This window comes from Haemaphysalis longicornis, unplaced genomic scaffold (genome assembly GCF_048455015.1).
Source record: "Haemaphysalis longicornis isolate Haplotype H1 unplaced genomic scaffold, Haemaphysalis longicornis Haplotype H1 scaffold_12, whole genome shotgun sequence".
Taxonomy (NCBI): Eukaryota; Metazoa; Arthropoda; class Arachnida; order Ixodida; family Ixodidae; genus Haemaphysalis; species Haemaphysalis longicornis.
The window spans coordinates 102,242,085-102,262,430 of NW_027526225.1; the positions used below are offsets into that span (position 1 = coordinate 102,242,085).

General features: G+C 46.4%; 1 protein-coding gene across 2 annotated transcripts in view; it reads right to left on the reverse strand.

Moving 5' to 3' along the window:
• The window catches only part of Gp210 (nucleoporin 210), a 77,234-nt gene extending 74,343 nt beyond the window's left edge, over positions 1-2,891 (reverse strand). Inside the window, exon 1 of one of the 2 annotated variants that reach the window (XM_077693936.1) lies at positions 2,436-2,891. In XM_077693936.1, coding sequence (XP_077550062.1) covers positions 2,436-2,608 — 173 coding nt within the window. In that variant the 5' untranslated portion in view covers positions 2,609-2,891. The remainder of the gene's footprint in view (positions 1-2,435) is intronic. The other variant, XM_077693937.1, reaches the window with a different exon arrangement.
• Between the last annotated feature and the right edge of the window lie 17,455 nt (positions 2,892-20,346).

The window sequence follows — 20,346 nt, forward strand, 5'->3', positions numbered from 1 at the left end:
TCAAGTGCCTAGCCTTTCAGCAGACCGCTCTTTCAACAGCAGGGAACTCCTTCTCTGCTCCACACTTACCACTGCAGATGCAAGGCCTGAAAGGCCTATACAGTTACATCCTCGCACTTCACGGTACTGTCGAACCTCGTAATAGTGAACACTGATATAGCAAATTATTATGAGAGCCGCACGGTATCGGTTATAACGAATAAACATTTGGTTTCTGCGAGGCTCAAAACTCGACAGCTAGCATATTAAAAGCACAATTTAAAAAAAAAAGTGGGACAAAACCATTTTTTAGTAGCTTGAAGAGCTGCACAAGTACAAAAGGCCCTTTGTTAAGTGGATGCTGCGAAAAACTTCATTCCGCTCAGACTGTGAAAAGCCACCAGGCGAAGGCCACATCCTCCTTCGAGTAAATAAGAACGCAGGCCTGTTTTGCCGAACGAACTTTAATCTGTTGTAATTTCACAATCTCACGTTCCGGTCTGTTTAGTTTGAAACGCCACAAGGAGACAGATAAGGGTTACCTCGTTTATAGTGGGTTCAAAGCCTAGAACAATGCGTTTTTATCCAGGATTGTAGCGCGAGCCAGACTGCCGATTTATTAGAGCCGATTCTTACCTCTACGGTTACAACGAATATCGGATATAACAAACTAATTTACTGCCCCAGTACTACTTCGTTGTACCGAGGTTCAATTGTGCTTGCTACTGCAAGCCTCGGCTTTCACAGTGTAAAACCAATCCGCCCACTAATTGGCTAATGCGTGACCGTGTATCCACTGAATCCGAATCAGGGGTTGACAAGGCTCAACCTACGACATTTCAGCAGAGGTGTGCGAATATCAAATTTGGGACTGGGAATTGAATCGGGGATTTTGGAATACCACTATCTTTGCTTTAGTGCACACAAAGCTCCTAAATCCTACGGCCAGGGACACAATACTCCAGACCGCACGAACGCCGAGTGAAAACTGCTGTTCCGCACTATGGAGGCATGGCGCTTGCTGTCGAGACCGACGCAGCATGCTTGCGCATCGTTGTTTACTCGCTTGTGCTCAAGTTTTCTCGCTTTCGGTAGTCGCGCTCCAATTGTCAGAAACACGCCACAGGGTGGTGTTTTTGCGCAACACCGTGCCTTCCGATTACATATCAGAGGCTTGCACACTAATACGTGCCGACGTATCTGCTTGGCCGCGTATCTGCTCCCTTCGTTGCAGATGTCGACGAAAGACGATAGTCGACTGGCGCCTCTGCCAAGCAAATGCCTCCCTTCCCTTTCCCACTCACCTCTAATGCTGTTCCTCTTCCGTCTCATTCCTCCCAAGATAACTCGCTAGAGGTATGCTCAAGTCAATTTCAATTTACCGCGTTCCACTGCTCCAAGTCGGGTGCCTCGATGCCAGCGCTGCCGTACGGCAGAGACGCGCGTGAATCGAGGTACCCTACTACAATGTTTATAGAACCACGTTGCCCTGCTCCACGAGCGTTTCAAGCGGAGCGTGGAACCTATCTAGTGGAACCTTCCACTGCTGTTGCCGTTTGATTTCTTAAATGCCACCAGAATGTATAGTAGCACGGGCAACAGCAGGTGACGGTTTTCTGCAGTTGATGTATTATTTTGATGGGAATCAGCTTGAATAAAAACGCTTTGCTTTGCAACCTGCCTGAACGCTTTCGAATGGCTTCGATCCGCCTTCTACACGTTGCGCCGCTGCTCGCTCCTGACGCCCGTGTAATGGGAGATAAAAACGATGGTGAAATTCGCTGACTGTTCCGCCCCCTTCATTTGCGGTGATCTGGCGTGGCCTACCGCCTCTCGCTACTGCCGAGTAAACGCACGCGATCTTGAACGCCTCCGAAAAAGTCGCTTTCCTCGCGCCACGTGAACGGCTCGTGAGGGAGCCGCTTTCTGTTATGGACGTCCAACGCCGGCTGTTTCGCTGAATGGGCAATTAAAGGCTTCCGCCTTTGAAATCACATCGCATCAGACAGATTTAGATCAGATGATCTTTGGCATGTAACCTCCAGTTTATTATTTATTGACCATAATGAAGACATGTCCCAAGACTCATTTCGCCAACGCGAAGCACTGAAATTATGGGAACAGTGCGTAATCGGTAGCCCCGAGATCCGATTCATTGATTTATTGAGTCCAGAATTCCCGTGAGTACGCACACACGCAGATAGGCGCAGGCAGAGCGGGGGCGTTGCCCCAAAGCGCCGAAAAAATGAATCAAACGGCTGAATGCACACGCGGATGAAAACGCCGCAACATTTCTGGTCACCGCCCTATCGCCTGCACATAAAGCATGCACGTGCAGGTCCATTGTTGCCATAACTCGTGCTATACCATTCAAATGAGTGGTCGGGAAAGACCAACAACCGCGTCACGCCAACGCACTGGGGACAACACGTGCACCGTGACTGGAGAGTACGTACCACAGGAAGCAGCTACCTTCATCTGCCTCAATGATCTGCAATGTGTAGTTCGTGGGGACCTCCTGGAGGTAAGGCAGCAAAATCCTAGGAACGTTTAACCTCGCCGCTCTTGAAACACAGAGCAGAAGCAGTATCGCACAGCAAAGCGAAGCCATGCGCTCACTAAACGCCATGTCTCAAAACCAGTTTGGAACTGGCCACCTCCGCGGTCCGGCCGGCTGCCAATGCAGCTGCGAAGTTAATAAAATTCTGCCACACGTCGCTGCCCACGGTGTTGTAGCGCACACATGCAGTGAAGGTACAAGTGAGTAGGATATCTCAAGCAATGAGGCTCCGGATGCCGTTACTTTAACGAGAAACTTGCCATACCACCAAACCAAATGCCCAAACCGCGCCAAACTAATGCAGCATGGGTAATATTCCTCCTTTACTCCTTTAATGCCTGCCAACCGATCGCTCGTAATAGCTCGTAAGTGAGGATGATGAAATTCTTTATAAAGTCAGTAGACGGCGCTACCTAAAACACAAGCTAAATTTTTCATTTCAAGTTTAAGATTATCTTGTTTTTATATTTATTAAAATAACGTAAAAATTAACAAAAAAACGTTTATTTAATACGCTGTTTTTTTGTACAATGCTCTCTGCAATATCCAAAAATTATGTCATAACTGCAAGGGGCGCCAACATCGCCAATATGTCTGTGGTGGCTGTCCCTATCCGCACGCCTCGCGCGGATTATTTTTAAAACTGTCCGCACGCCTCGCGCGGATAATTTTTAAAACTGTCCGCACGCCTCGCGCGGATAACTTTCGAAACTGTCCGCACGCCTCGCGCGGATAACTTTTAAAATTGTCCGCACGCCTCGAGCCCGAATGCAGCGCCGTGTGCCAAGTTTCTTTTTCTTTGAGTTATTATGGACGCCCCAGTTTCTTCCTCTCTCAACTTGGATGCTACCCGCGTGTTACGTTGTTGTGGCCGGTTACTTAACCCAAGTGCAGCGTTGGTCTGCTAACGCTCAGCTTCACGTTGCGTGCTGTCCTGAGCCCCTGAGCCAGCTCACGGGTGAAGCCGGCGTGCCAAGCCTTCGTCGGACGACGAGAAACGGCGACCACGACGACACCGATCCATCTCCTGAAGAATCCAGGACGAAATTTGCCATCGTTCGTTCTGCACTTCCTCTCCTACAAGTCGCGTTGCCATCAGCAATAACATGCAACAATGTGCCAGAGATCACCACACGAACAAATGCCGTGCTGTGATATGGCGGCGAATACAGTGAGGTGAATATGATTGTGTGCATCGGGGCGTAGAGCTCGACGTACTGCCACATTCGGCTTGTGATTGCGGTGACGGCGTAGTACATGGTAAATGCGCGAATGAGGTGTGTACGTGGTCCAGTGCAGGGTGTGTTCTCTGTGGTATCGCCCTTCATGTCGGCGCATTCGGCGGCTAAGTGCGATGCTTGCACGGGCAGCGACATGGATCAGCGGGAAGCTTAAAGGGGCCATGCAGAAACGCAGGTTTGGTTCATTCGAAAGGTTGCCTCGTTAGATACATACTGACACCATTATTAACGTAACACGAGGGTACGTAGAATAATGCTCACAGCACAAAATAAAAACAACTCATGGAAAAGGAGAAGAAAGAAGCGCTGTTTGCTGTCATTTAATCTGCCCGTTATTTCTATTGTGAGCATTATGGTTTACCAAATAGCTCGCCCGTGATGTCCTAGCTATGCTAGATGTGGTGAGGTGCCAAAGACCCTTCCAAAACGCTGCGTACAAAAAATCAGTCTTAAAGTGGACTTCATGCCAAAAAATTTGGTTTTAATTACAACTGCTCCACTTTAAAGCACTCGCTTTCATGGAAACTGCTGTTATATGAAGCGAGTCTGATGCATTTCAACAACATGCAGCATTGCCACATTCTTTCTGAGTAGCGGCACATTGTATGCTCTGCGGTTATGAGCGCGTCGAAACATTATAAATGTGGTATTCATGCCTAGAGAGAGAGAAAAAACTACTATCTAGGCATCCCTAGTCCAGGCTGGCTGGCTGTCTCTTAATCTTCATTAGGAGGCGGCCAGTCCGCAAATCTCCCAGAGTCCCTCACTAACCCAAAGGCAGTGGGCTGCCAGAAGTTCTTGCATCGACTTCTCGTCCATTATCTGATCCGCATTCAGCCAGTCTTTCCAGGAGGTGATGTGGTAGCTTAGGCAGGTATGGTGGATGGCACTCCCAGTAAAGGGGTCATACTCATGGGGTGTGAAGGGCAGTTGGGTGTAGGGCAAGTGGGGCAGGAGGATCCTATTTATATAGTGGACACAGGGCGGGAAAGAAGGAAAGGGGTTATGCATTTCAGACTTCTAGATGCGGCTTCCCAGGGCAGGGTGGGGTGCAGGCTGGAGAACACTGCCTACTGGCACTAGCACATGCGCAATATGCGGCCTTAGATATACAAAGCTTCTCAACAAAATTGTACACAACTCAAGGTCTGCTATGATGCCAAAGAGGGCACTGGAAAGCATTTCATCACACGAGTACTGGGTGTGTCACATTTTTCTTTGTAGTTGTTCCAGCTACGCTGTTTTTTTCTCTTGTGCAGAACCAACACACTGCCACTGTTGTACACTTTGTCACATAATGTGATATGTGTTGACCCCTAGCCAAAAATTCTCCATTTGTCCAACCTGTGCCACCAATGTATACATTCACTCTTGAGAAGGGAGATTATATCATAGTCATCACAGTGTGCCTTTGAGAGTTCTTTCTAGAGAGGATGTATCCATTAATCTTTTGTATTATGTGTGCATGAAACAGCACACATATTAAAAGAGAAGTTATTCACAATGTTCGTTTCTTCCTACGAGACTGAACTGGACATATCTCTTTAGACCATAGGCAGTGCAAGTGTCTCAAGATATGTACTCTCTCATGCTGTGGTGTTTATCAATTTCTTTTTCTTGGGTTGGTGTTCTTCCCTTTTTTGCACCGTTTACTTTGTATTTACTTTGTATTTTGATTCAGTTTACATTAATGATTTCCTTTAAAATGTACTTTTTACGCACTGGACTCTGCTAGCAGTATTTCCTTGTTTCTCGTTTTTAACGTTTCTTGTTTGTCTTCTCCCTGCTGTACCCCTAATGTCCAGCATTCACCACTCATTGTAGTCTGGCATTGCAAGCCCATGTGGCGTAGCAAGCCTTGTCACTAGCAGGGCTGACCTCACCAGTTCACATTGCAGAGCCCCCTTTATCTCTCTCTTGGTGACCATGGCGTACATCAGATGTCGCATATCTTAAAGTGTCTTTCGCATTTTGAATATGCGCAAAGATTGAAATTGTTTTATGAAACAGTAAAGTTCCAACTTCTGAAAGATTACATACACACAATAAGCTATTCGTACAGTTGCTCAAATTGGAAATTTAATGTCAGTAGTCCTTTAAGGGCAAAGGGTAAGCCAAATTTCTTAAAAAAGTGACTTTTTTTGTCTTTGCTATTAGGGAAGTACACCTTCTTATGCACATTTTCCAAGGTTGTATTTCTGCCTAAAAAACAGTTTTTCTGTGAGCAAGTAGAAAGTGACCATGTCCGATTTTAGAATGTGCTCCGTGTTTATTGTCATTTTTTCCATCAAGAACCTCCCAGCTCCAGATCAAAACACTTAGTTTAGAATGAGCTGTATTAAGAAGTTGCTTGGAAGCCATTGCATAGCTGATGTTTCATCCAAGGCAATCCAGAGATACTGTGCATCATGTTTTTACCACATTTGTGCTTCAAAGCCACGCACCAAAAAATGTCTTTGTTGGGCTTCACCCTCTCAGGATTGCAACATTGGGTGCTGGTCTTTCATTCAGTGATGGTAGCATTGCAAGAGCCAGCATTCGAAATAATTCGGAATGAACCCTGTGCGCAACAGCACCAACAAGTGGCTAAAAGAGGTTGACTCTGTTCGTAAAGATACTTTGTGAACAGAGCTGCACAACAGCCGACTAAATAGGCAAGGCAGGACAGACGACTGGCTGAAAAGCGAAAACATGATTTCGACGGTGATTATGAAGCTGGTGCTTACTAAATAAATGACTTGAGTGGTGTTTGTGGCAAAAAAGTGGTTTTTCGCCTCATTTCTTATTTTTTAACTCAATTATCTCAAAACTGTTTTTCACGTAGGTACCATTATTTCCTATATCTTCCAGGAGAACCGGCCGATGCTTTTTTCCTGTCATCTACATGTTGTGACATCTACTGTGCCAGAATTGAAAATATGCACCCACTGGTTTTCTTGTTACAAAATTTTTAATATGTAAAGTAAGCCAAAATTTAGATACTGGCGGAAAGAAATTCGTAAACATTGTAATTTTAGTGTGATTTTAGTAATTCTGGTACAGTTAAAACAGCCCCAAATTTGAAAGAAAATCATGTACGCATTATGTAGATGCCGATAAAAGTGTACCTCGAAATGGCCAAAAATGCATGGGTAGTATAGGGCTTACCCTGTGACCTTAAATCGCCTTTATTTTTCACAGGGGCAAGTAAGATGAGAATAGAGGCGGTATTCTCGTAACTGTCCCTTTTGAAAACGTCCCTTTTGCGTCCCTTTCATCGTGACGTAACTTCCGGTTAAGAGGTGGACATTGGCAGCATGGAAGAAGGTTGGCAGTAGGTTTGCCGCGCTTGCGTTACGTCACTTCTGGTTGTTGGCTTTTAGTCAATCAGGGCTCGCCAAAAGGGACACTTTTGAAAGGGATGCAAAAGGGACAAAACTCGAGAATACCTCCCCAGGGCTGTTTTCGACATAGGTGGCTTAGTAGCACCCACTCTTCACTCAGCACAAAGGAAAAATTAAACACAAAGTTTCGTTTCAGGCTGTTATAGAAGGACCATTACCTTGTTCATAATTTTGTAATGAGAAGGGAAATAGGTGACATCGGTGCCAGAGAAAGGTGCCCAGAGGTTGTTTTCATTCATGTCAAGTACAATTAGAATGCAGTAGTTTTTAGTGTTATTATGCAAAAGGAGGGGTAGTAATGTGGAGTGATATGCGATTGTTAAGCACATGATTGTTGCATTTTATTGAGTGCAGGAATCATCACAGTTGAAACACCTTACATTATACAATTTCAATGTCGAGGCAGTGCTGTTGCTAAACTCGCCATACTTGCGATGTCAGCTTGTGAAATGAGAGCAGCCTTAGTAAAACCAGAGTCCGTCAAAGCATTGACGGACTCTGGTAAAACTTTACTGAAGGAAACGCCGAAGATAAACTAATCTCTGAAATCCGCTTTCACGCACTACTAATGTTTTTCTGCAAGAAGTTGAGCACAATAAGATTTTTTTAACAGCCTCATGTCGTTTTCAAATTTTTTTTGTGGATCATGCTCCTCACCTTCTCTTCCACAGATGTTAACTCCGGGTGGCTGCTGTTAGCCTGAACAGTAGTTTATGGCCTAGTTGTTAGATGAAGCTGTGCATACATTTAGACAGTGTTTTTTGGATGGAATCGGTGCAAACGAAACGAAGAGAGGAGAAGAAACATAAGGACGGCCGCTGGCCTAACAACTGATGTTACACATGCTGGATTTATCACGTAGCCATAGCTTTAGCCATGAAAACATTCTGGCTTTTGCATGCATTACAAACTGCCCCCTGCACTATAACTAATCTAAAGTTGATATTGGAAAGTGTTCGGTATCTTTCAGCAAGCTACTTGATTGAAAATGGTACACTGGAACCTGCCAGTGCAGAAGGAGCTAACATGGAGCCAAATGTGAAGAATATGAAGATTTTTCAAGTGACAAATATTCAGTCTCATCTATATGCATTAAGTTGACTTAATTCCTGAGCCATATACTGGGTATTTACAGTGACATTTTACCTGTTGTCCACGGGTAGTCGCAAGGTTCTCCACACCACAGGAATACATGCGAACAAGAAATGTCAGATTGCCTCTTGGGGAGTACGCAGAGAGTCCAGGACTGATAATTGAAAACCCCTGCCAATGTCGCATAACGACTTCTGTTGAACACTATTTGGCTTCTAAGTTTTTTCTACTCCTCCTACCCATTTTTTTCTTCCTTCACAAGTTGCCTTTTAGTGTAAAAACAGGGAGACCTAAAAGGGATTGAGAAGAAAGTGAGCAAAAGGGTAGAAATGGCGGTAAAGGAAAGGGCAGTGAACAGTAATGATAGCGGGAACGGTGGAGTATATGCAGTGCAATCAGCTGTCCCTCACACAGGCCAACAATCAATAGACTACCTTCACTGCACACACCGCCAAGAATGGCCTTGGTTCCACAGTGAAGGATCAGCACCCTCCCCAGCCATAGGTCGGCCGGTCTAGACTGCCTTCGTGTGGGAGAATCTTCCTCCTGCTGGAAACAGTACAAGGCAGGGAGCAGATGTAGCAGGACATTTAGAGGGCAGAGATTTTTGAGCTACAGAAGGCAACAGGACCTGATGACAGTTACTTGGCAAGGATTCACATAAGGCGAAGGGAAAGTGTGGTCGGCAAAGTGGTTACAAACATTCAGGCTGCGCTCTTGTAACTACTGTATAGAGATCTTGAACTGCGACCGTATATGCTGGCAGACTCGAAAGCATCATCCAGTTACCTCAAGCGCTTCACTGTGTTGATTGAACTAGCATAGACATTATCCTGTGTTGTACAGTGCTTACAGCATTGACAGCACAGCGTACGTCTTAGAGAATGAGTACAGGTAACTTCACGTCGGGATGGGTGAGGCTTGCAAAGGTGATTCACCCTCCTCTCAGTGGAATGGCTGCTTCTGTGTGCAACACAAAGTGGGCCAGAGAAATAGTAGCAATGGCTCTAAAACACCACAAGGGAAGGCGTGAGGAGGCTCGCCGTGAAAATGAATATAGCACCAAGGCCACTCGCAACTGGAGCACCATCGCTCTTTTTTGCTCTCATTTACAAAGTCCATGATAATGCTGAGCTGGGTGTGTTCCTGCACAAGGAAATAGACGGACACCAAAGCACTGCGACAGTGCGGATGGCTTATCTGTTAAAACCGTCATCTTGTGCCGTTACTGGGTGTAATTAGTCCAGGTAGGGCAGTCGCAGCTGCAGAAGGTGCACTTCTATGCAGACATGGTACAAGTTTATTTTATTCAAAAGATTTCACGTTTTATAGTGCCCCCAGTGCTTGTACGGAAGTAAGCGATGCTTTGTTCGCTGCAAAATAATCAATTTAAGTTAAAATTTTGATTCTCACATCAAACTGTGAGTTTTAATGACATCTGCAACGACAACATCAGAGTGGGTCTTCAAGCTAAACTTGGTGCGAAGCGGAGACTTGCTTACCGTTAGTCAACCTAGATAGTGCCAGCATACCGTAGCGGGCCGTTTTCTGCCTTTGCTTTGCTTTTGACCATATTTGTATCTGGCTTGTTTTTGTTAAGGGAGAAAATAATCGTTCCGTGACACATGGTGCTCGCTCGACAAATATGGCCTGTAATACGCCGTTGCTTACACCAATCGGCCAATGTTGTCTGAGACAACCCCAAAGAGCCGCAGTGCAGTGCAGCTAAAACAAGCACAGTGCGTGCAGTACCAATAGCAGTACGCATCAATACTTATACGTTTACATGTGCTTTCATAACTTCCACCGTTTATCCCACCATTCTTATTTCTATAAAAATAATGTGCCCCAAATTTGAGCGCAAATAGCTTGTTCCCCAAACTTATAAGCTCTGCCTAATTTGTGCTTGCTTTTGCCGGCCTCAGCCAATCCCAGTGCTGGCGTGTATGACATCATGGGTTCTGCTGCGTGAAATGAGCTTGTGGGTCACACGGCCATTCCCTTTTTTATAATTATATAGCTTATTTGAGTGACGTTTACGTTAATAATGGTGTCAGTATGTATCTAACGAGGCAACCTTTCGAATGAACCAAACCTGCGTTTCTGCATGGCCCCTTTAAGCTTCCCGCTGATCCATGTCGCTGCCCGTGCAAGCATCGCACTTAGCCGCCGAATGCGCCGACATGAAGGGCGATACCACAGAGAACACACCCTGCACTGGACCACGTACACACCTCATTCGCGCATTTACCATGTACTACGCCGTCACCGCAATCACAAGCCGAATGTGGCAGTACGTCGAGCTCTACGCCCCGATGCACACAATCATATTCACCTCACTGTATTCGCCGCCATATCACAGCACGGCATTTGTTCGTGTGGTGATCTCTGGCACATTGTTGCATGTTATTGCTGATGGCAACGCGACTTGTAGGAGAGGAAGTGCAGAACGAACGATGGCAAATTTCGTCCTGGATTCTTCAGGAGATGGATCGGTGTCGTCGTGGTCGCCGTTTCTCGTCGTCCGACGAAGGCTTGGCACGCCGGCTTCACCCGTGAGCTGGCTCAGGACAGCACTGGCTGCACTTGGGCCACAACAACGTAACACGCGGGTAGCATCCAAGTTGAGAGAGGAAGAAACTGGGGCGTCCATAATAACTCAAAGAAAAAGAAACTTGGCACACGGCGCTGCATTCGGGCTCGAGGCGTGCGGACAATTTTAAAAGTTATCCGCGCGAGGCGTGCGGACAGTTTTGAAAGTTATCCGCGCGAGGCGTGCGGACAGTTTTAAAAATTATCCGCGCGAGGCGTGCGGACAGTTTTAAAAATAATCCGCGCGAGGCGTGCGGATAGGGACAGCCGTCTGTGGTGGCCTTTCCTCCATGGTGGTGGCGGCATATCGGCGGCACATTCGAAATGCAGGTTAGTTCTTTGTCTTTCTTTCAACGTCTACAGGTTTTCCCACTCAATTTAATCCAATCACCATACAATTTAATCCAAGCGCCAGCCAATTTAATCCAACTGCCATCTAATATAATCCAAACGCCATCGAATTTAATTCAGGTGCCAGCGAACCATGGAGGAAAGAAAAGCAGCGAATTTAGTCCATGTGCCAACCATTTTAATCCAGCTGTCGGAAGGTTGCTGAGGGGTGTTTCGCGTGAAATTAGGCGCAGCTTTGCGGGCTTTCATGCGCGGGATGAGATGAAAAAATGGAGGAGGAGGTAGCCTTTATTGTGGCAGGAAGACTCTACGTCAAGTGGGGGAAGGGGAAGTAGAAGGTGGGGGGTTTGTAACGTGGGACATCTTAAATGTGTACAGTTCGACCCAAAACAGGTGGGCTCCTTTAGAATGCTGAAGAGGCCGCGTGGGGTGAGGAATGCAGGCTCACGTCTCTAGACTGCTCGCGCTAGACCGCTTTTTAGGGAAAAGTGTGCAATTAAAGCCAGCATGGAGGGTTCCAGTGTACAAGGGTCGATGTAAAGAGAGGTTGTATTTGGAGGAGGCTTGAAGGTTCTGTAGCGCGCGAACTGCGGGCAGTGCCAAATTAGGTGCTGGAGAATGGCGGGAGTGGGGGAGGCGCAGAAGGGACATTGAGGCGGTAGAGACGGGGTGTACCATTTACGGAAGGTCTCAGGGGTAAGGCTAGCATTAGCAAAATATTTGTTTATGAAAATGGTGTTTCTTGATGCCTTATGTCCAAAATATCATATGCGCGCCTCTTAAGGCGATCACCACACGCCACTAACGGATCAACCGAGACCACTCTGCTCGTCTGCGGATGTTAGTAAATGTCTATTAAGATGCGCGCTTATGATATTTTGGACGTAAGGCATCAAGGAACACCATTTTTTCATCACACCCCGCGCATGAAAGCCCGCAAAGCTGCGCCTAATTCCGCGCAAAACACCCCTGAGCAACCTTCTGGCAGCTGGATTAAATTGGCTTGCGCTTAGATTAAATTGTGTAGTGATTGGATTAAATTGAGCGGGAAAACCTGTAGTTGGAATCGGCGTCTCGCAACATCACTGCATGAATGTCTAATTGGAGCAACACCCGCACGGTTCGCCCCATGCCCTTCTGCATCCAGGCCGAGTTTAACGCTGAAGGCTTCCGCACGGCGTGTTTTCGTCTCCAAAAAGCTGTAGTGACAAAGCTTCCGGTGACGTACGTCACACAAAAATAAAAACAAATACGCAGATAAGGATGATCACAAAAAGTAAAAATATTGCTGCGCGTGTAAGCATTGGCATCGAAACATTTCAGGCTTCCAATCCCGGTGCCGGACAATTCCCACCGAAAAAAAAAAAAAACAACCGCGCAATTATGGAATTGCAGTTGGGGCTTGGGCGACGCCACGGCCATTGCCGGTAACGCACTCCCTCACCAGAGCAGGATTGGCCACCCTGGTGTAGTAACGGCCACAACCTCCCAGTAGTATTAACTCTATGCTCCCATGAATACACCAATTAACCCACGGCCCTCAGTCTGCAGTGGCTGCGAAGCAACTGACTACGGTGGCGGTCAGACCTGTGACGCAGCAGAGGGTGCTAAGAATACGTGGACCCGGACAGGCCGCTATTGGAATCTGAACCTGGCAACGTTTAATACGAGAAGCGTATTTAGTGAAGCGAGTCTGGAGGTGTTGTTCGAGAAATTAAAGGGCATCAAATGGGATGTCATAGGGCTTAGTGAGGTTAGGAGAATAGGTGAAGCCTTTACGGTGCTGAAAAATGGACACGTTCTATGTCTGGAGGACAGAAGAGAACTGGGAGTGGGATTTCTAGTCAATAAAAGCATAGCTGGCAACATAGAACACTATATAGCATTAACGAAAGGGCAGCAGGTCTTGTAATTAGGCTCAATAAGAGGTACAAGCTCAAGGTGGTACAGGGCTATGCCCCCACATCCAGCCACGATGGTAGTGGAATGATTCTATGACGATGTGGAATCGGCAATGGCTAAAGTAAAAACACAGTATACCGTAGTTATGGGAGACTTCAATGCTAAAGTAGGCAAGAATCGGGCTGGAGACCAGGCAGTTGGGAACTATGGTCTAGGCTGCAGTAGAAATAGCAGGGGGGACCTACTAGTCGAATTCGCAGAACGGAATAACCTACGCATAATGAATACCTTCTTCTGCAAACGGGAAAGCCGGAAGTGGACGTGGAGCAGCCCGAATGGGGAGCATAAAAATAAAATAGACTTCATATTATGCGATAACCCTGGCGTCGTGAAGGATGTGGAAGTACTCGGAAGGGTAAGGTGCAGTGACCACAGTATGGTAGGATCTCGAATTTGGCTAGATTTGAGCAGGGACCGCAACAAGCTAGTACGAAAGAAGCCGACTAATGAGCTAACAATAAGACGTAAAGTAGAAGAATTCAGGATCGCGCTGCAGAACCGATATTCAGCTTTTACCGAGGAAGCAGAGCTTACGACGCAGGAAGCCAGCGACAACCTTACACGCATTATCACGGAGTGTACGTGCAGTAGAAGTCGGGGGCACGATGGCTAGACAGGATACTGGTAAACTTTCCAAGGAGACGAAATATCTAATTAGGAAACGGCAAACCATGACAATCTCCACCCCAGCTGACAGAATAGAACTAGCGGAGCTTTCGCAGTTGATCAATAAGCGTATAAGGAAGTATAACATGGAGAGGATCGAATACGCTGTAAAGAACGGAGGTAGCCTGAAGGCAGTGAAGAGGCGTCTTGGCGTGGGGAAAAATCAGATGTATGCACTTAAAGATAAGCAAGGCAATGTCATCACAAATAGGGGTAAAATAGTCACAGTGGCAGAGGAGTTCTATAGGGATCTGTACAGTAGCCGGGACATCCAGGATAATGCCGAACGAGAAAGTAGTTCAGAGGAGATGGACATCCCACCAGTAACGACCAAAGAAGTAAGGAAGGCTTTGAAAGAAATGAAAGGGGGCAAAGAACCTGGTGAGGATCAGATAACAGCAGACCTCTCGAAGGGTGGCGGAGAAATTGTACTTGAAAAACTGGCAAACCTGTATACGCAATGCCTAATTACCGCAATTGTACCGGAATCTTGGAAGAACGCGAACATCATCCTAATCCATAAGAAAGGTGACATGAAGGACTTGAAAAATTACAGTCCGATCAGCTTACTGCCAGTCGTCTACAAGGTACTTAGCAAGGTAATCGCTAACAGAATTTCTGCTACCTTAGATTTCAGTCAACCTAAAGAACAAGCAGGGTTCCGTAAAGGTTATTCAACAATGGACCATATTCACACGATCAATCAGGTGATAGAGAAGTGCGCTGAGTATACTGAACACCTATATAGCCTTCATAGATTATGAGAAAGCATTTGACTCGCGGTCGAAACCTCAGCAGTCATTCAGGCATTACGGAACCAGGGTGTAGATGAGCATTATGTAAAAATACTAGAGAATGTCTACAATGGGTCCACAGCTACCATCATCCTCCATGAGGATAGAAGTAAAATACCTATAAGGAAGGGCGTCAGAAAAGGAGGCACAATCTCTCCAATGTTATTCACAGCATGTTTACAAGAAGTATTCAGAACGTTGGATTGGGAACAGGTGGGAGTAAGGTTTAATGGAGAATACCTCAGTAACCTCAGATTTGCTGATGACGTTGCCTTGCTGAGCAACTGCTTTCCGCACTAGACGAACAGAGTAGAACCGTGGGCCTGAAAATTAATATGCAGAAAACTAAAGTAAGGATCAATAACCTCTGGACAGCACAGAAGTTTGGGATAGGGTGCGAAGTAGTGGAAGTGGTAAAAGAATGTATCTACTTAGGCCAAGTTGTGACCGCGGATCCCAGCCATGAGGCAGAGATAATTAGAAGGATCAGAATGGGGTGGAGTGCATACGGCAGACATTTTCAGATAATGCCTAGTGTCACTAAATAAGGTTTAGTGACACTAGCGAAACCTTAGTTTACCGTAGTGCCACTAAACCTTAAGGTTTAGTGACGCTAGTGAAATTTTAGCGAAACCTTATTTAGTGACACTAGCGCCAGCGATCGGTGCGGGATAGAGTTGTACCAGGTTAAGGCCGTTGCTACAGCCGCTATTTCGACCGATGTTCTCGTATTTGACAGAAAATAAAAATAGAAACGTCAGGTTTTATTTGGAGCGATTAACTAGTGGGCATGTATGATGTATGCAGGACGTATATCTAATTTTTAGCGCGTATGTTTAGACCATCAACAGGGGTGAGACAGCTGCGCATATTGCGCAGATTTGATACAAATTTGTTTTCCTGCGCCAGGCTGCTCCAAAAGCTTGAAAATCGCAAAAATTGCGCCAAACTGCTCCAAAACAGTCTGAGAGCCAAGGATTTTAACGCTCCCGTCAGTTCCAGTGCGGAAAAATGCTTACTGACGGCATAATTTTCCAGCACTCCCAAGGTGATGCCGTTTATAAAGGTTTAATTGATTGATCATTCCATGAAAAACCTGCTTAAAATTGTCCCCGAGGTACTTTTTTTCGAAAGTCACAATGTCGGGTTGCACATGTCATATTCTGTGCGTTTTTAAAATTTTCCCATTGAAAACCATTGCAAAGTCCTGTAGAAAAAATGCTTAGGTGTACGCAGGCGTCAAACCGCTTGTGCAAGTTGATGAAAAAACGGAAATTTTGGGAGCGCCGTATCTCCGGAATGACATTACTGGGCGCGGCCATCTTGGAGCTCATCAAAAACAACATGGCGCCCGCGAATTCGCCGTGTTTCGGCCTTGAGTGTGAGGCCGGTACATGCTTGAAGTGAAATTTCGGACTCATCGCGGTGTTATAAAACACTGAGTTATTGATGCCTTTCCCAGCGGACTTGCGAGCGACGGGAATGGGACGATCGACGCTGCAGAAGTGGCGGCACAGGCTACATCGCCGCGAAATGTTCAAGCAGTCTTCGATAGCGGGACGGGCTATTATTGCACGCTAGTAATAATGGTTCATTTATCTGAAGTGAAATTTATTGCCAAAAGAAGGCAGGTGGATAAACATACCAACGTTACTCAGATTACGATCGTAGTGAACATGCACCTTGGGGATTGAAATGGGAGGGCTGGTGGGGTGCGACGACTGTGACCTCGCTTTGGCCGTGGCTCTACACTTGTACATAAAGACGAGTCTGCATAGGATTACAAAAGTAACAATTTTGGCATTCACATGATAATAAAAATGCCTTACGATCGCTTAGTTGAAAAATTCGATATTATCAATGGAACTCCACGCTATCTATGCATAGAGCCTAAGAATTCAAAAATGGCTAGTAAAAAGGTAGTGCAGTTCGTACCTTGTGATACTCTGGCAGAAAAAAACTTTTTTGAAAGGCTGTTTCAGTGTTAAGTACGTTCAAAATCAATTAAAAAGTGCACTTTTCACCCGTGAGTTGCCAAAAATTTGATTTTTTTGGCTCCTAAGGTGACATAATACATGTCGTTCTTCTGCTCCAAATCAAGATTCTTCTGCTCCAAAATCGATATTTCGCTGCTCCAAAAACTGCTCCCAAATCTGATTCAGCTGTCTCACCCCTGCATCAAATATGGCGTCGCATTCTGCACGGATGAAAACCGCAAAAAATACCCTTTTTAAACTTTTCTTTCCGCCACCACCAGTATTGCTACGATTTCAATAGTACAAAATAAAGCCTAAAGGCTAGTGAATATGTGGGACTGTGCTTGTGGCAGTTGTACATATGGTTGACCGTGTAGCTTGGCCCGAGCTACTCGCTCTTACACGTGACGCGCTGTGGAAAAACTAAAGAAAAACGGCCTTCGCCGAACGTCGTTGGCCAACCAAAGTCCGAGTGGTTGGCTGCAGACCGCAGCCCAACGTATAACCGGGTCTTGGCAAAACGTCGTCGGCCAACCTAAAGCCCGATTGGTTGGCCACAGACCACAGCCAGACGTTTGACTTGGACCGGCAGGCCGACTCCATTGGCCACCGACTAGCACCCGCTGTGTTGCCAATGGTTGGCAGTCGGCCAAGGCGCCGCTGCTTGGGTGCTCGTGCTCTCGTACTGCGTTATGCGTTTTTGCTGCAACTGTCCAACAGAACAAAAGGGTTTCTGACCGGTTAGACCAAGGCACGCAAGGTCGTAAAAGGTCAGTGAAGCGTGCTAAATGGGGTACGGGAGTGCGGAAAAGTATGGGAGCACGTGTACCTTGATGTCATTCAGGGTATATTCCGTTAAAATCGTACTTCCTTGATCCAACGTTATCCCCTGTGCGTATTCCATCTAGTTGATCCGAGGTGAGAACTTTTTGCTATGGGGAAAGATGTATTCGTGTTTCATTGATCTTTGCGGCATATTCCTCAGGTGCTTCATATTTATCCAGCAGTGCCAACTGTGCTTTGCAGGGGATTGTTGATTCATCCGCTCTGTGTTGGATTGACCTTTGGACCTGCTACACTGGTTCAGTGGTCAAGGCTGTCAAGGTATACCGCGCGCAAAGTACGTATCTCTGTAGGAGGCGAGCGTTCAATGAGCGCACATGATTTTGGCAAGCTCGCCAAACTTTAGCTGATTTGCAAGCAGCTAACGGATATGGCTATTATTATACCTCATTCAAGTGCTGTTCTTCGATCATCATCAACAGCATGGAGGAAAGAGAAGTTATCAACAGGCCAACTGCAGGGCTGCAGTGGGCCTACCAACCGCTTCTGCCCTGCGCCGCTCGAGTCCACAGTTTACCCCCGAACATGTCTCTATTTCATTCCTCGTGGTATTGGCCTAGACCCGTCTCTTGGTATCCACTCTGTCCGCCGGTTGTCGTTTCGTCTCACCAGCCGAAGTCCATTTCTTTTTCTTCCCTCACAATACACTATGGCATTTGATCTTCCCCACCTCTCGCTCACCACAGTGCAAGTTTTGCCCCGAAAGAGATACCCTTTACCACATCGTATGGGAATGCTCCCACACACCTGACCTACCTCCCAATCCCCACCCTTCCACAGTGGGCGGCGCAGCTGTCCAGCTCTGAACCCGGCTCCCAGCTTAACCTGGTGAGACGGGCCCGGATGGCCAGCCACAGCCAGGGACTCCTGGACCAAGGAGTCCCACCACTGGCCTGCATGCCTCCACACACCGAGTCAGATTGGCATTGAGTTTCATACAGTTGTTATTGTATGAAACTCTATGCAGATTGGGATTCAATAAAAGTTCATTCCTCCTCCTCCTTACTTGAACTATGGTATCTAATCGAATTTGTTCTCTGATCCAGGAAGCGGGTTTCTTGTCACAAAGTGTTAATCCTATCTTTGTTCGTTCCATGGCCCGTTGAGCCGATCTTTCCAGTTGTATAGTGAGGCACCAAGTTGCAGCTCCGTATGTCATCACCGGCAGTATGTGCACTGGTTGTATAAGTTTCTCTTTAGTGAGAGAGGGAGTTTTCCATTGCTTGGGAGTGCTTTGCCGAGTGCTTTCCAGCCCATACCTCCGGATTTCTCTCCCATAGTTGGGGTCAGCACAACCATCTGACCGAGGTAGTTATAAATTCTTGTACTTTTTCTAGCGCTTCGTCTCCCCATTTGAAGAGGGCGCGTATACGTCATGCTTATTCCTCATTACTTTAGATTTTTATATTTATTTTTAGCCCCACGGCCATGGTTTCTGATTGTTGTTCCTCAAGCATTTTTGCAGGTGTAATGCAGTTTCACTCAGCAATACTATGTCGTCCGCAAACATCAAATGACTCAAGTCTTCTGCGTTCGTCCTTAATCCCGTGTTTTCCCAGTCAAGCTTTGTTTGTCCCGTGTTTTCCCCTCCAGACATATGCTCTGAATTAGCAGTTTTGGCGAGGTAGTGTCTCCCTGTCTTAATTTGGATGGGGAATTTATCGCTTTGCTTCTGAAGTTTTATCCTACCCCTACATCCCTTATCGTCTAGAAGTCTTGAACCCTATTAGAATTCCGCTTGCTCAACAGCCTGCACGTAGCTGAGCGTAACCTTATCGCCGTCTGCGACTTTAAGCGTGCGCACTTGAGCACGAAATATGTCTGTACGTATAATCTTACTTACAAAAATTGTACGCAACGAATTCTAGTGCAACGACGTACGGAAGCATGGCGAAGCCCTTGTTCCAGGCAGACCGAAATCAGCGCTAATCTACCAGTTGCCCACAACCACAAGAAGTCTGTGCATACTATAAAACCTCAATTAAACGGGTGGACACCGGAGAACGAATGATAGCACAGCTGAACAGAAAGACGACACATAATGTCAGCACGCGCATGCGCGCGGGAAGAGGCGCTGTGGCCCTTGGGGATGGGGGAAACGCCAATAGATTCAGAAAAAGGTAGTCTGGTGCGAGTATGTTGAAGAGAACAGGCTAGACACAAATTTGAGCCCCCTTAGTTACCTTAAAACGCGTGCTTGCACAGATCAGATAGTGGTTGTAGTGGCTTCTAACCAGTGGCGGTCCCGATGGGGGGGGGCGAAGAGGGCGGTACCACCCCCCCCCCCCCCCCTTAAAGAGGTCCTCAGCTTCTTATTTTTTAAAAGCATATCCCACTTGTACGAGGTTGCATCCCACTTGTGTGAGGTCGCAAACGTGTTGCGACCGTCAGAAATGCGGGTTCGAGCTGCACCCGTTTCACCGCCGGGATGAGCCAAAAAAATATGAAGAGCAAAAGGCAAAAATTATTCCAATAAAAATATCGCGATGATGTGTCGTTTTCTACGAGATTGACCGATTGTTTTGTTACCTTTACGCCAGTGAAATATCGAAATGGTTCATCGTCATTGTGAGAGTAACATAGCAGCCACATATGGCTAGTGCTTATATCCTGCGACAGTGCACTGAAATATTTTCGGTAGTCATTATTTCATGATAGTTAAAGTTAGTGTCCATGTACGCCCGCTGCATACGCCAGCGTCGGGAGGCCGCAACAAATGAATACATTCACTGAGTCTGTTCGCTAAGGGCAAACACATTTTTCGAGTCGCGTGAGCGGCCCATCTCGCCCCGAAGGCACGATGCTACGTGAGCACGGCAAGCATCTCAGTTTTCCGGCATCCTCAAGGCAAAATATAATTGATCAAGGTAAAAATTTATTGTACTTACAAGCAATGAATTTCGTTCG